Source organism: Lichtheimia ornata (assembly GCF_029851405.1).
Source record: "Lichtheimia ornata isolate CBS 291.66 chromosome Unknown scaffold00006, whole genome shotgun sequence".
Lineage (NCBI taxonomy): Eukaryota > Fungi > Mucoromycota > Mucoromycetes > Mucorales > Lichtheimiaceae > Lichtheimia > Lichtheimia ornata.
This window is the reverse complement of record NW_026695326.1, coordinates 658,362-672,662: the sequence shown is the minus strand read 5'-3', so window position 1 is coordinate 672,662 and position 14,301 is coordinate 658,362. Positions and strand designations below refer to the sequence as shown.

General features: G+C 43.3%; 6 protein-coding genes across 6 annotated transcripts; 2 read left to right on the top strand and 4 right to left on the bottom strand.

Moving 5' to 3' along the window:
• Positions 1 to 531: 531 nt before the first annotated feature.
• O0I10_002401 (uncharacterized protein) lies at positions 532 to 1,323 on the top strand (the record flags this gene model as incomplete). Its single annotated transcript, XM_058482484.1, has 3 exons — positions 532 to 963; positions 1,053 to 1,187; positions 1,258 to 1,323. The coding sequence occupies 3 exons, from the start codon at positions 532 to 534 to the stop codon at positions 1,321 to 1,323; spliced, it is 633 nt and encodes a 210-aa protein (XP_058346982.1).
• Positions 1,324 to 1,485: 162 nt separating this feature from the next.
• O0I10_002400 (uncharacterized protein) lies at positions 1,486 to 2,058 on the bottom strand (the record flags this gene model as incomplete). The annotated part of the gene is made up of 3 exons (XM_058482483.1): positions 1,486 to 1,616; positions 1,675 to 1,688; positions 1,760 to 2,058. 3 exons carry the CDS (start codon positions 2,056 to 2,058, stop codon positions 1,486 to 1,488), a joined length of 444 nt encoding a protein of 147 aa, XP_058346981.1.
• A 1,429-nt stretch (positions 2,059 to 3,487) lies between these two features.
• O0I10_002399 (uncharacterized protein) lies at positions 3,488 to 5,169 on the top strand (the record flags this gene model as incomplete). The annotated part of the gene is made up of 5 exons (XM_058482482.1): positions 3,488 to 3,809; positions 3,893 to 4,280; positions 4,364 to 4,695; positions 4,752 to 4,823; positions 4,907 to 5,169. The coding sequence occupies 5 exons, from the start codon at positions 3,488 to 3,490 to the stop codon at positions 5,167 to 5,169; spliced, it is 1,377 nt and encodes a 458-aa protein (XP_058346980.1).
• Positions 5,170 to 5,799: 630 nt separating this feature from the next.
• O0I10_002398 (uncharacterized protein) lies at positions 5,800 to 7,112 on the bottom strand (the record flags this gene model as incomplete). Its single annotated transcript, XM_058482481.1, has 5 exons — positions 5,800 to 6,350; positions 6,423 to 6,478; positions 6,531 to 6,649; positions 6,849 to 6,901; positions 6,992 to 7,112. The coding sequence occupies 5 exons, from the start codon at positions 7,110 to 7,112 to the stop codon at positions 5,800 to 5,802; spliced, it is 900 nt and encodes a 299-aa protein (XP_058346979.1).
• Positions 7,113 to 7,400: 288 nt separating this feature from the next.
• Positions 7,401 to 10,183, bottom strand: O0I10_002397 (uncharacterized protein; the record flags this gene model as incomplete). Its single annotated transcript, XM_058482480.1, has 6 exons — positions 7,401 to 7,877; positions 7,958 to 8,569; positions 8,644 to 8,694; positions 8,765 to 9,268; positions 9,326 to 9,887; positions 9,954 to 10,183. 6 exons carry the CDS (start codon positions 10,181 to 10,183, stop codon positions 7,401 to 7,403), a joined length of 2,436 nt encoding a protein of 811 aa, XP_058346978.1.
• Positions 10,184 to 10,852: 669 nt separating this feature from the next.
• O0I10_002396 (uncharacterized protein) lies at positions 10,853 to 12,467 on the bottom strand (the record flags this gene model as incomplete). The annotated part of the gene is made up of 7 exons (XM_058482479.1): positions 10,853 to 11,071; positions 11,127 to 11,276; positions 11,338 to 11,397; positions 11,460 to 11,594; positions 11,654 to 11,740; positions 11,811 to 12,051; positions 12,136 to 12,467. 7 exons carry the CDS (start codon positions 12,465 to 12,467, stop codon positions 10,853 to 10,855), a joined length of 1,224 nt encoding a protein of 407 aa, XP_058346977.1.
• Positions 12,468 to 14,301: the final 1,834 nt, after the last annotated feature.

The window sequence follows — 14,301 nt, the reverse complement described above, 5'->3', positions numbered from 1 at the left end:
ATTTTGTATCGCCGCTTGCCATGGCGACACCACCCTTCTCCCTCACTATGGCAACGGTATCCATATAATCAATCAATGTTATGCACTCGTGAACAATAGCTCCCATTTAGCTGACTCATTTTCTCCATACATTCAACTATCCCTTGTCAAGCCATGATGCTCATTTCTAAATGTATCTTTTATGTGTGAAACTAGTCGTTCAACCCTCCAAGTTTATGAGCTATTTCACCTTCTTGAGGACCTTCTTACATGCCATCTACTAGATGTTTACAAGAAGTAACTTTGGATTCCACATTACGTCTAATATCTCATCTCTTCCATACGCTGTTGACATTGGTAATCCAACCTTGATTTCAAAGTTTGTTAGAGCCTTAATAAAATGACGTTTAGAAGCAACAAGGGTGATCAGCAGGGCACTTGCATAAGTGGAATTGGGCGGAAGATCATAATTTCAAATGCAACGGTTGTGGCTTGTTGCCGTGGCACACTGACATCCTCTTGTCTCTCCCTCCCTCCCTCACTTTTTATATTATGCCAGAAAAGAAACTCACCAAACGAGAAAAGAAAGCCGCTGCATTCCGCAATCGCAAAAAGGAGAGTGATGCTCTCTCAGAAGCCAATGCCGTTCCTGAATCCGATGTGAAAGAGGATCAACCACAAGAAGTATCCACAACTCAACAAAAGGCTGATCGATCTTCGACCAAACGCGCCAATGACGATGCTCAACAAGATAAACCAGCAAAGAAAAAGAGACGTTCACGAGGTGGCAAAGGCAATAACGATGGTGGGAAGCGATTCATTTTGTTTGTCGGCAACTTGCCCAAGGATACCACTAGCCAGGAACTGGCTGCCCATTTTGAATCGGTTGGAGAGCTGCCTACGGTGCGTTTGATGACACACAAGGACACCAACGAGCCAAAAGGATTTGCATTTGTTGAATTCAAGGATAGTGAAACCTTAAATGTAAGTGTTTGTGGATCGAGGACCCTGCATCTGGGGGGGAGAGGGCGGTTTTCTTTTCGGGTACTTATTCTACTTCCTACTATGATTAGGCTGCTCTTGCATTGCATCGTTCCAAGTTCAAGAAGAAACAAATCAACGTTGAATTGACAGCTGGTGGTGGTGGTAAGAGTCAAGCAAGAAAGGATAAGCTTAAGGAAAAGAATGATCGACTACAAAAGGAACGAGTAAGTTTTACATCTTTACATGTGGCTAAAAGTAGAGGTTATTAATGTGCATGTTTCTTATCTCTATTAGCTAGCAAACAACCGAAAAGGTGCCAACAAGGAACCTGCATCCTCCTATGCCAATCCAGACGAGTAATTGACAACCCCACATCCTCCTCCATGTTAGCATTCCCTTCCAACCCATGAATTCATTCATCAATACTATGCATCGATTTGACATTTTCTTTGGATCATTATTAAACACTATAACGAAATTCCCAGAAACGTTCAATTTGAAATAGGACAAACAGCCACGACGCTAAACCCCAGAGTGTGGTGGTGGCGATGTGGGGGATGGAAGGCTGGTAGCTGGTGGTGCAATATGACCAGAGATTGAGTCCGAATGGCTTGAAGCGGTCATAAGACTATGCAGTATAGCACTAACAGATTCTGTGGATGGATTGTGAATGAGGATGTGTATATACAAGGCGAGGAGCAAGACGCTTACCTTCCATGTTGTGGCTAGAAAATCAAAACGAGAATCTTTGTTGAATGATCATAGCATTTCTATACATGCTTGCTTATGGACTTACAATACTGATAAGAAATAACTGGACATGTATGAAGGAAGCGTTGCAGGCAAGGCTGTACCTGATACAGCAAAGGATGCCACAAGCGTCTCATTATAGTTCCCCTCGTGGACTACCGTGGTCATGTAAATGTGTGTTGTCGACAAGGGAGGGGGGATGATGGTGCTATGTGATGTGACCGTGCGTGTTGTTGTAGTGGCATATGTACGATCGTTGTTGACAACAGGAAGATTCGAAGAAGCTGCACTGACAACGCTCACTAAAATGACTAGCAACGCGATCGAGTAGTTATAAAACCACATGGTGCCCTTGGTTAAGACACTCGCAAGTGAGTAGAGAATGGCCATGTCCTTTATAGCATGTCTGGCTTTTTCCATGGAATCAGCTAAAATTACAAAAGGGGGGGATGGTATGTATATTAACGCAACGATAGAAGCTGCTGCAGAATATGTATGCATGGTATGCCGGAGATCACCCTATCATATATACTCTTTAATGCGAGAAAGCTGATGCCACATTTCTAATAAAGAGCACATTGCTGTATCTAGCGGAGCATCGATACACAAAAGACGATCAGCTTTTCAGGGTCATTGAGTAGTCGAATGAGTAGTAGTGTGTAGTTCAAGCCATGTTTTTTTAAAGAGGACAAACCTTCTTCCATCCCACTGGCACAATGTTTTACCTGCTGGTGATCATTATCAATGTTGTTGCTGTGCAGCTATGCTATGTTGCGATATTATCAAAGCGTCATGCCTTTTATCATCCTCACGCCATAACATGCAGCCGAGCAAACTTTATCGTGTAGGTCATACCATCGATCGCCTGGTCCCCTTTCTTGCTGATAGCAATGCCTTTGATTGTGATCTTGACAAGACGTCATGCACACCGATCTCATGCATCAAAGACCTGCATATCTAAGGACATGCAAACAGACGAACGTTGATTTTAGTTCACCCGATCTAGCAACGTATGACAATATCATGCTGTGATTATGATGAGACAAGTAACGTGGGAAAAAGTATCGCCTTGCTATTCGTTGTTTCGCGGTTGTCAAAAGAGTGAGCGGGGTCGTACAAAGATCTCTTGGGCCACCTTGTGTAAAAGGGGTAGATGACCAAGTGAGGATGCAAGTGATCGATTTCATGGCTGTGGCGTACACAGCGGCTTGAACGAATGTTCCCATATTGGTGGATCACGGTGGTATAATTGATTTTGGTGTGGTGTGTGTAATACATTGTACATGTACGCGCTGTATTATGTATGTGGTGTACCAATACCAAAACCAACTTCAGATGCAGCGTGATCCTTCTTTGATTCTGCATCGTTCATGCTTCCCGAACCAAAGAAAGGGATTATCCGTAATCGAGTCGAGATCATCTCCTTGCTTCACCATCACCTAAAGACAAAGAAGCAATTTTGAGTACGTTTTAGGTAACAAGAATCACTCGGCCTTAAAGTTAAGTTTGTGGTCAGGGATAAAAAAGATCCACCAAACCCTCATCAATGATACTTTCATTGTACGTCAATCATCAAGAGCACCTGATCACAACTTCCCCCTCCCCCCAGCTCCTTTGTATGCAACCCCCTCTAATCGGAAACAACGAAAGCCTAGGACAATCCGACGACGAATAAAGAGTCACTTGTTTCTTTGTCATGGTTATAAAAGCAGTATTTCAAAGTACTTTTCGGATTGCTTTCGCTTAAAACTTTCTCTATCGTACATTATCCATTATGCCTTCTGACGCTGATACAATTGATGCACCATCATCACCCACCGGCCAAGTGAACTTCCCTATCCACAAGGCCTTTTTACCTGAAAGTCCTCCATCATCAAAAGAAAAGGACACAACAGCAACTAATGGCAAGTCGTTGGATCGCTCCCCATCAAGCAAGGATGCTTTACCTGAACCCATGGTTTATCAAACAATGCAACAAAAGATTGAAAAATGGTCTGATGGGGATGATGAATGCTTTACTGTATGTGATCTCGGTGATGTATACCGGCAACATGTGCGTTGGAAGACCCACTTGCCTCGGGTTGAACCATTTTATGGTATGTGCCATCTTTTATTTTTTCTCTCTCTCGCCATGGATCCTAACGCATGCATATGCAATAATCATGTACATCGTATGTAGCCGTCAAATGCAATGACGACCCTCAAGTCCTAAAGCTCCTTGTTTCTTTGGGTATTGGCTTTGACTGTGCAAGCAAGTTTGAGATGCAACCTCTTTTGGAGCAACTTCAAGTTCATCCTAGTCGCATCGTTTTTGCCAATCCTGCCAAACCTGTGACGCATATTCAATATGCTGCCAAGCACCATGTTTCGCTCATGACGTTTGACAACATCGATGAGCTGTATAAGATCAAAGAATCCTATCCCGAAGCCGAGCTTATTCTTAGAATCTTTACGGACAACTCAAAAGCTTACAGCAATGTCAGTGCCAAATTTGGAGCTCACATGGAATCGGTGGATGGATTATTGATGAAGGCTCGTGAGTTAGAGCTTCCTGTTGTTGGTGTAAGGTATGTAGAATGGTTTAACATCATAGAGGCATGTGTGGGAAAAGATGCTGATTATTGTGTTGGATCCTTTATCATCATCATAGCTTCCATATCGGGACCGGTTGTATGGATGCATCGGCCTTTACCGATGCACTCTCTAGTGCTCGCAGTGTATTTGATCAAGCAGCCAGCATGGGACACAACATGACTATTCTTGATTTGGGCGGCGGTTTCCCAGGTGTCGGTCTTGAAGGACAAACCACTTTTGAGAATGTTGCCAATGTACTCCGCGAGCAATTGGATTCTTTGTTCCCACCCCATATCCGTGTCATTGCCGAACCAGGTCGATTCTACGTCTCTACGGCCTTCACTACTTGCACACGCATCATGGCCAAACGCAGCACACTCACTCCACAAAAGCAAAAACACATCATGTGTAAGTAAAAAGAGATCATGTTGAGTGTCCTCTATAACAAGTCAATGCATCTATAGATTATACGCTGGATGGTGTTTTTGGTCTTTTCGGTGGTGTTCCTGCCAAGAATTTATCACCGGTTGCTAAAGGTACGTGCGAGCGGAGTAAAGTCTGTGTGTCAAAAAAAAAGTGGATCTGTGCTTAGCATGATGACCCTATTATGGATATGTAGTGATGACAAGGAACGGCAAATTGATTCAAGCTCAAGACATGATTGCTTTGGAACATGAACCAAAATACGAATGCAGCATATGGGGACCCACCTGTACACCTTACGATTGCATCACACAGACCGCCAAGCTACCCGATCTTCAAGTAGGCGATTGGCTCTATTGGCCCCACATGGGTGCTTATACGTATGCCATTGCCTCGCATGGATTCAGTGGATTTACAGTGCCATCTATCACCTATGTCGATACATCCTATCCCTTTTAGAATGTTCTTTTCCCAAATTAGATCAGAAGAGGGTCATGATAGACACTGAATGTTGTTCCATTATTATAACAAAGTTCATCCTTCTTTTTACTACTACAGCTGGTGACTTTTGGATGTATGAAAGACATGTGAGCCTGATAAAGTATAAAGGAGAAAGTTGCCAATCGCATGCAAGGAGATCGTGCATATAGTAGGACAAAGAAAAACTGCCATGCAGCTTGATATCCATTACATTGGTAAAGCAAAACGATATTAAGGTCCCCTTCTTTTGTTGTTATTAGCATGCATGTGATTGAATAGATGGGAGTTTACAAGGACAACAACATTTTATTGTCTGCATAATCTTTTTCCAAAAGACAATTTCATTTTCCAATTGTAGTAGGGAACGGGGCTTGGCAAAGGTGTTGTGTTTTTGCTTGGGATTAACAATCACGGTAGTAGTGATGATGGTGGTGGGATGGATGAAAAGGGAGGTGGTGTATTGGAAGAGGAGAAATAGGTTAAAACAGACAGCACCAGCCGTCAATGTATACACCTAAACACAACATTGTGATAATAATACGACAGGATGATTGTAAAAGGGGACTTGTAAGGAGGACCAGATCATTGTGTAGTAGTGTCATCATCTTCTCAAGTGGGGATTTCGGCTACAGCCATTTGATGAACGGCTGCTGGTGCTTGTGCTTGCTTGTTGTTGGTTGATGGTCCATGTTCGCATGTTGGTGTTGTGTTGTTTGAGATGCTGGATGCACTTTGATTGGAAGATGAAGTTGACGATGCTGAGGCCGATACGAAACCCTGCATTGTGGATGGAATAAAATATGGCTGTTGTTGTGGATAAGGATAATACATAGCCATGGGTGTAGGGGGTGAATGAGGATACACAGCTGATGTATCAGATACCGCAGCACCAGAAATGCCAGGCTGATAGGAATATGCAAACATAGGTTGTTGTTGATGATGTGGATGGTGATGATGTGCATGTTGTCGGAATAATGCTGGGGGTGAATTGGGTCCATTATTATCTTGGCCATTCATGGCTGCTGCTTGTGGTGGAGGTGGTGGAGGTGCAGCAGCAGCAGCAGCAGGATATGGACCATAAAACGCTGTATATCCATAAGGTGGTGGTGGTGCAGCAGCTCCTCCTCCTGGTGGCATCATTCCATACATGGTGGGGTAACCTAGCAACAACCTATGCATCAGCCTATACAATGTCCCTTACTACGCATTCATGGATTATTGTATCTATTTACCATATTGTCTTCCATCTACGGCTGCTGCGGATGAGCCACGATTATTTTGGAATCGCCTACTTCATAAGCGTTTAGAAAGAGACAACAAGTAGTAGATAAAAAGCTTACCGGTGATAATTCTGGTAAGGTCGACGAGCGTTTGGATCACCTTGAACAGGAACACCACCTGGACCAGAGACATTGGCAGCTTGCATGCCTTTTGGGCCTTGAATCATATCATACTCAACCTAAAAAATGGATGGAATGTGGGTGTTGGTAGGGGAATTTGGGGAGATGAAATTGCAGGGTCTGTTTAACGCGACCACACCATTATCACCACGTCCTATATTTATTTACCTCCTCGCCCTATTGTTGTAAGTGATAAAAGGAGAGTGATCAGGTTATCATGTAGATCAATCACCAATTGTCCATAAATGGTAAGCATACCTCGGCCAGACTTTTGAATCCATTGCCGTTGATTGCTGTGTGGTGTACAAACACTGTAAAGGACAAAGCCAAAAGGAACGGATTAGATATGGAGGAAGAGGGGGTGACTCAAGATGAAACACTTTGCGTAGGTTGTCATCTACCTTCAACAATAGGTTGATCCGCAGTGCTATCGTCAGGGATAATGAAGCCGTAACCCTTGACTGAATTAAAAAACTTGACATGGCCAATCTTTCGTGGGGCTACATTAGACGTGGATGGCATTACTCTATTTTCATATTATTGCCAATGTGAATAGATGTTATTTGTACAATGATGAAGGTGGCAGCTATATGAATTTGACACACTACATACATGATGAATCTTTTGTGTAGTACAAAACTGCAAGCAGATGTGTGGGTGTGTGTATATAGGTGGGACCAAAGAAAACAATGGGAAAAGAGAGAGAGAGAAAAGAGAGTTGAAAGTGTGGGTCCGTGAGAGAAATGAGTAAAATGAGCTTTTTTTCAACCTCCTCCAAGGCGTTGTCCAGTGCTATCGTCACGAGACTTGCTATTCAATGGCTTGATGTAAGGCCCACATCCATGCAGACTTTTCCTCTTCGCTACGAGCAAGGAAAACCCATACGGTTCCTTTACGTCCAAGTCGATGCCCAAATTTGAATGTCGAAAGTCGTTCGCGTAACGTGACCAAGATGTGCCTTTGAGCGGTTTGCCAAATCACAAAGGAACACTCAGCATTACTGCTACTATCTTGGCTGGATACAACGGTGCCATCTGAATAGATCCTTGGTGGTTGTCGTGTGGCCTTGCTTTCATGTTGCTGAGCATCGTCTCCATGGATATAGACACGATCCAATTTGAGCGTAGCGAAATGCTCATAAGATGTCCAATGCTGTTGTGCTGCGCCAGAGCATCGTTTACGTCGACAGGTACGAAATAAAACCAATTTTTTGCCAGGTATCAATACACAATAGCGTTGCTTGAAGGTGTCCAAGTAGTCCTGACGAACATACAACATGCCAGCGTGCTAAATAGGTAATGTAAAAATCAATATGACGTGCTCTCTACCTCCCCTCTCTCATCTATGTTTCAGATCTCAGACATTACCAGGACTCCTTTCCAACGTCGCTCAATCCTGAAACCTAATCGTGCCTGGCCAATCAATGGAACCACGTCTCGACTAAGCTGCCGTCCAAGTGTTTGTAATAGTTTGTGTATCCATTGTATCCATTCAAACATGGTGTGCATGGTGGGTGCTTCCATTTGCAAAACAACATTGTCGATATGGATCTCAAACGCTCGTTGTTGTATGACTTGTTCAACGTTTGTTTGTTGTCGTCGACGTACGCGTGTTCCTCGTGTAAGATCCAATACAGCAAAAGCATGGGTGATATTCTTGGCACGTCGTCGACATTCTTTCTCGGCACCATGCACTGATATCTGCTCATTATTGTTGTGATGGAAAAAGCGGGTAACGGATCGAAAACCCCGCTTGGCCCGTGCTGAGATAAGAGTTGCCCCTGATATACGAGCAAACGACCATCGAGGTGAATCATTGGGTTCTTCAGCACCAGGGGGTCGTGATGCCTTGATCGGATCCAGCAAAAACATCAAATTCCCTTCAATCATGGCGTACACTGATCTTGCATTCTTGAGCTCATTCCCTTGCAAATCGGTTTGTAAAACAAGATCTCCTTCCATCACAGGTCTCGGCGTATTCTATACATTAACATGTCAACATTTATCAATGATAAATAGAACATCCCCACACATCAAAGCCAATGAAAACTTACTTCTTCAGGGCGCAGTCGTTGTGGTCGATATCTTAATTGCAATGTATGGGTCTATGTACTTTATACATCAGCTGCTATTTTACAAACAAATAAAATGAAATGTACCGCCCCCTTTATGTACCTTTTCAATGAGTTGAGGATCCACAATGAAATTGGTATCTGGAATCCATTGGTATTGTTGTCCTTCTCGATGCCAGCACAATTGCACATTTTTCATTGTCCAGTGATCAGGCTTGATATCTTGTCGCTCCATCAAGGAAAGAACAGCACGTTTGATGTCATGTGCACGGATATTATGATTATTGATCTTGAGGTCACATTGGGCGAGTGGTAGGCGTATCAGTAAGTTGTTGTAAGAGGGTATATACAAATCGATCAACGATGGTAGTGGTGTAGTGATGATGGTGGAGTGTCGGTAAAGAGCCATATACCAAGCTTGTGATTGTGGAACGGTACGTGAGCAAAAGTAAAACTGGACCGTGCGCCCTTGGCATGATTCAAATTCAAGTCGCCAAGTGAAATCCAAAGGTGATACAAGGCTCAAACGGACATTGTGAATGTTCTTGGATCTTTGGGGTCGAAGATAAATCGTATGGGCAAGTCGTCGTGTTTTGATGACAAGATTCTATATAGAATAATACAATGAGTAACTCTTTGTATAGCAATTTCTTTGTTGACTTACCGTAACCAGGTACAATTGGAGTCGATCGTGCCTGAGAACTGCTTCAAATTGCCGCCAACTAAGTCGTGTTTGACGCAATCGCAAATGCTCTTGGGTTGCTTCACTCATAGAGACACGCCGACTGAACCATTTCATGTAAATGGCACACAGGAGCTTTCCTCTCATCAAGATGCCATCTCCTGTAGTCGACATTTCATCCACAGCTGTCAGGGGTACTGTTGAACGTGAGGTTGCGGATGCAAGTGATGTCACACTTTGTTGCATTGATGATGCTGGTTTGGGTACTTGAAGAAATGATGATGCTGGTGTATTGGTATTGGTGGGTGGTTCTCTTCGAATGATGGGAATACTTGATTGTGGTGGTGGTGGTTGTCTTGTTGTTGTTGATGATGATGTTACTGGATCGTCATCATCATCTTCGTCGGATGATTGCTCTTGTCGAATATCATCAAGGGGATGTACGCGTCGAATGGCTGATGAAATCGATGATGCATAATGACTGATTGATTGGACAAATGGCTGCTTGTCAGATGAGCGTGATGAAATGGACGATGGTGCCTTGCTATAATAAACCCTCGCACAGTGTCAGTTGACATGCACAAGTCGTCATTGCTACTTGGTCGTCTACCTCTTATTCTCGGGTGTGAGCCATTCGGTTCTCGTCATTTTGGAATGGAAGTGGGGTTGGTAGTCTGAAAAAGAGACATGGCTAGGAGGATCCCCATTGTTGGATAGAGTTGTACTGTCAAAGGAAGGAGTCGGTGGACCGATGCAGGAATCGGGTGTTTCAGAGGATCCAACTCCACCAGATGAGAAGCCTTCATCGATGGCAACAAGCTGTCGTTGAATTGGAGTCATTGGGCACCGTGTCGGCTAAGGGTCGGCATGAGCAAAAGAAAGAGGCAACAATAAACACCCGTTCTTCTTTGAGCACATTGACTTTAAGCTGTACAGCATGGTAGTCATCCATTTATGGTTGGATCCCCTTACAACTCCCGTGTAACGAGGCTAGATCACATTCCACCCCCACCATGATACACTCAAGACACGTTTTCATCATAGATGCCCAATAACGACCTTTTTGCAGTTGACAACATAAAAGTTCCCAATTATAGAATGACATCCCTTTCAATGACATACGTAAAAGATTTTCAAAGTGAGATTTTGTTATCCTTTTACCCGGTCGCTCTATTGCTTTGGATGCCAACACACAAAACCCTGAACCTATTGCTCAATTTGTGTCACCATGGAAGAATCCCATTATAGAGATGCCGTCGATCTACTACCACGAATACCGATATAACACGCTAATCATAGCCATTTATTCCGAACCATCACCGATAATAGATAGTCATCTTTTGTGTAATATGATACAAGTGCCATTGAGGAATTATTAATGTCGTCGTTGATCTTGTTGGACCCACGATCACAATACAGGGAAAGAGGGGGATGGGAATGAATACTTTAAAATACAAAAAGGAATATGCAATGCGAAGAAAAAATAGGCATGAATGTATAAAGTGCGCACTATGAACGATTTGTCCATGATCGTACAACACCTTTCCAACGCGCTTGACATGCTAATAGCATACTTGAAGGCTTGGACATGATTGTATTTGTGGATGATGCTCCTTGATTGTTGCTTTGTTTTGGTCGTTGTTGTTGTTGTTCTCGTCCTTCTGTTTCATGTTTGGTGGTGGTAGTGGTAGTTGATATCCTTGATGTGTCATTGCGTGCACGTAATGACTGCAACAACACGCGTTAACACCCATGGTATATCCATCACATTGACAACACTTACATTTTGTCGTATTTGCCTAAGCATTTGCTTGGAACTCCAGGTAGCGTGGTGTACCTTGGCGAATTCGGTATGCACAATGTCGAATTTGTGTGTCACTGGATGCGGTGTGAATATCTTATGCTGCACTCTTAAGCGGGCTAGAACATGGAGCTGGTTCATGAAAGCAAGCGTTAACATGGATCGCCATCTCATCAATGAAAAAATACCTTACCACAGTCATATGTAGAATAGCCAAACTCCTATCCACATTGGTGTTATCCACCTTGGGTATCTAGTAGTATCCCAATAAATAACCTTGCTCATCGTCACCTCGTGCTTTCCACGTATACGTACCATCCATTCGTCCGCTTGTTGGCAGAGATGGGACTGAATCAATCGTATGTTATCAAAATAGCGTATATACTTGTTGGATCGAGGGGCGACGGTCATGTATTTGGCTCGAATGGCGAATCTTTCAGTGTGCTTTTGCTATATTGAAACATGTAAGTAACGATCCCTATATACATACATTATCATCATTAGCCTACCTCGTTGCTAATGTAAACAATAAGTGGGATGCAATTGGGATGCTTTTCGGCGAGACGTTTAATGTTGGCCACTGATAATCCTACACCCTGTCACACACGTGTGCGTCAGATTATTTGTTGCTTCCAAAAGAGGTTGGGTGTGGTGGTCGCTGTTTACCTCAATGACTAAGCTTTCCTTTCGTTGACGAAAACCGGTAATCATTTGATCGAGGCTGTCGAATAGCAATTGACTTTGTGCTTCATATCCAGTAACCACTCCTTCATCGGTAGAGTTATCATTTGAGGATTCACCGGCATGGTAAGAAGACGCCCACAAGATGGCCGACTTTTTCTTTGGATCAAAGCTGCGGAGCAAGCTGCGCACATGGTCTGTCGATAGTACAGTTGTGATGCCGATCCTGCGCAACAATAAGCTATCTCCTCCTTCCCTTGTACAAAATCATAATCCTACTCCTCCCTCCCTCCCGTTTTTCCTTCCTTACCTATGAGCAAGTAGACTCGCCAACGTGGATTTGCCACATCCTGAAGTTCCTCCCAAAAGAATGCATACCGATTCATTCTTATTCACGATATCCCAAGCAATCTCCAGGTCCATCAATGGATTGGTGTATCGTAGCCGAGCAATCAATGCTTGTAGCTGTAGAAGAAACGTGTCTAAATCGATAGGCCCATCCTCGCTGTAGACACCTTCGTCGCGTATAAAACCTATATCCTCTATCAATAAAGAGCCTTCACTACTATCACAAGAGGTAGTTTCCAAGTTACCCAGAATCTGTTGGACATGGGAATGTTTGACAGCAATGAACGAGAGCATAAGCTGCAAATGGTGAAGCGTGCATATTGTCTGACAAGTTGACGTGCGGATCACAAACTGCATGCTGAATTGGAGGTGTGATGGCTGGCAGTGCTGCCCTCTGGGCAGAGTAGAACGATTGTAAACGCAAGAGAAAGAAGGAGGAGGGGAAGAAGAAGGAGAAGGAGAAAAGAGTAAGGTTGTGTGAGAACAAAGACAAGGATAAACTGCTGGGATACATTGGGTTGGGACACAACTCGTCAAAGCCCTCTTTTTCATCTTTTCTCGTGGCGTGGATTATGTCGGAAGTTTTCAGGGCAAAAGCAGGCAAACCATCATTATTACGTACGTGGCTATCTAATTTATCATTGCAATTGCACTTGCTTGCTTAGCAACGGATTGTTTTAAATAGCGTACCGGGGATGGAGAAGATGCAACTATACATCTCCAAGTCAACACACGTGTAACCATGCACACACTTTTACTACTTTTTTGACAGCTGCTTTCAAGACCCACTTTAGGAAATAAATCAGCATTTGGCTTAGGCCTCCCCACTTTCCTTTTTATGTTTAACCTAACATCCTTCCACCCAATCAATCTATCACCTAGACATTCTCGAAAGCGATCCAGTCATATGGCAAATACCTCTGTAGAGGCCCTTGTGGTTCGATCTTGCTGCCAACACTAAAGCATGAAGCCTTGCTTACGCACCATGAAATGAAACTTGAAGAGGGCTCGTTATGCTTTACATACTTTCGCATCACGCCATATGGTTGTTGAATGGAAAATTCAAGACTAAATTTGATCATTTGAAATAAAAATATCATGGATAGTGCTTATAGCCGTTATCAACCTTGTAGAAAGGGATTAAAGAACGTTGCAGGCGGATGCCTCCATTTGCATAGAAGGCCTCTTATATATCTAAGAACGTAAATGCGTAGTCAGCGAATTGCTGCGATCGTTGCATATTCTGGGTCGCGTCCCTCATCTCCGAAAGTTGAATTGCTGGGCAAAGGAGAAGTAACCAAGATCAGCAGTTTTTGCCATTCAAACTCTATATGCATGGTTCACAAGCTTATTGTCGGTCAAACGTATGCTATCCACATTGATTTTATTGCTTGGTTTAGATAATGTAGGGGTATCAAATGTGATAGAGATGACTACAATTCAATAATACTAACGATGGGACTACTTATAATAGGTCATACGTTATAAATAGGACTAGTACGGCATCCAAACGCACGGTATCACTTGCTCGGCCCCACATAAGAAAGTACGCAGCGTTTTCAGTATGGTGATCGGTCAAAGAGAAATATGGAAAAGACTTGAAGTCATGATGATGTCGGTTTGGAGACAGTGAAAGGGTGGGTGCCTTATCAAGTTCCAACTATGCCACTGATCATAAAGCTCAAAGCGTCTCAAACACGTGTCCACATGGTGAAAACAGCCGATCTTGTAATAAACGCACCTTGTGTCGGTGAATGGCTCGTGAAAGGTGATCGTCTTTTTCTGTAGTAGGCAATGACTTCTAATCCGATACTTGACAAGGACACGAAAATACATATCATTTTGTTTGTCAAATGTTGAGCGACCACATGATGCAACACGTTGACCTTTGGCATTGTGAGTGATGAAGGGAAAGCAAAATCGCAATAATAGCCGTTCTGCAACGTCGTTGGCGATGATTTGATAGATAGACATCCTCTGCATTGACCAAGATATCCAACGTGATGCTCATCTCTACAAATGCAATGATTAATAAAAGGTCCATCATGCAGCTATATGCATTTTCGCTCCTTACCATCATACAAAATACAAAACACCTTCCGGCAGTGAACGCTTGAATACTTTGAAT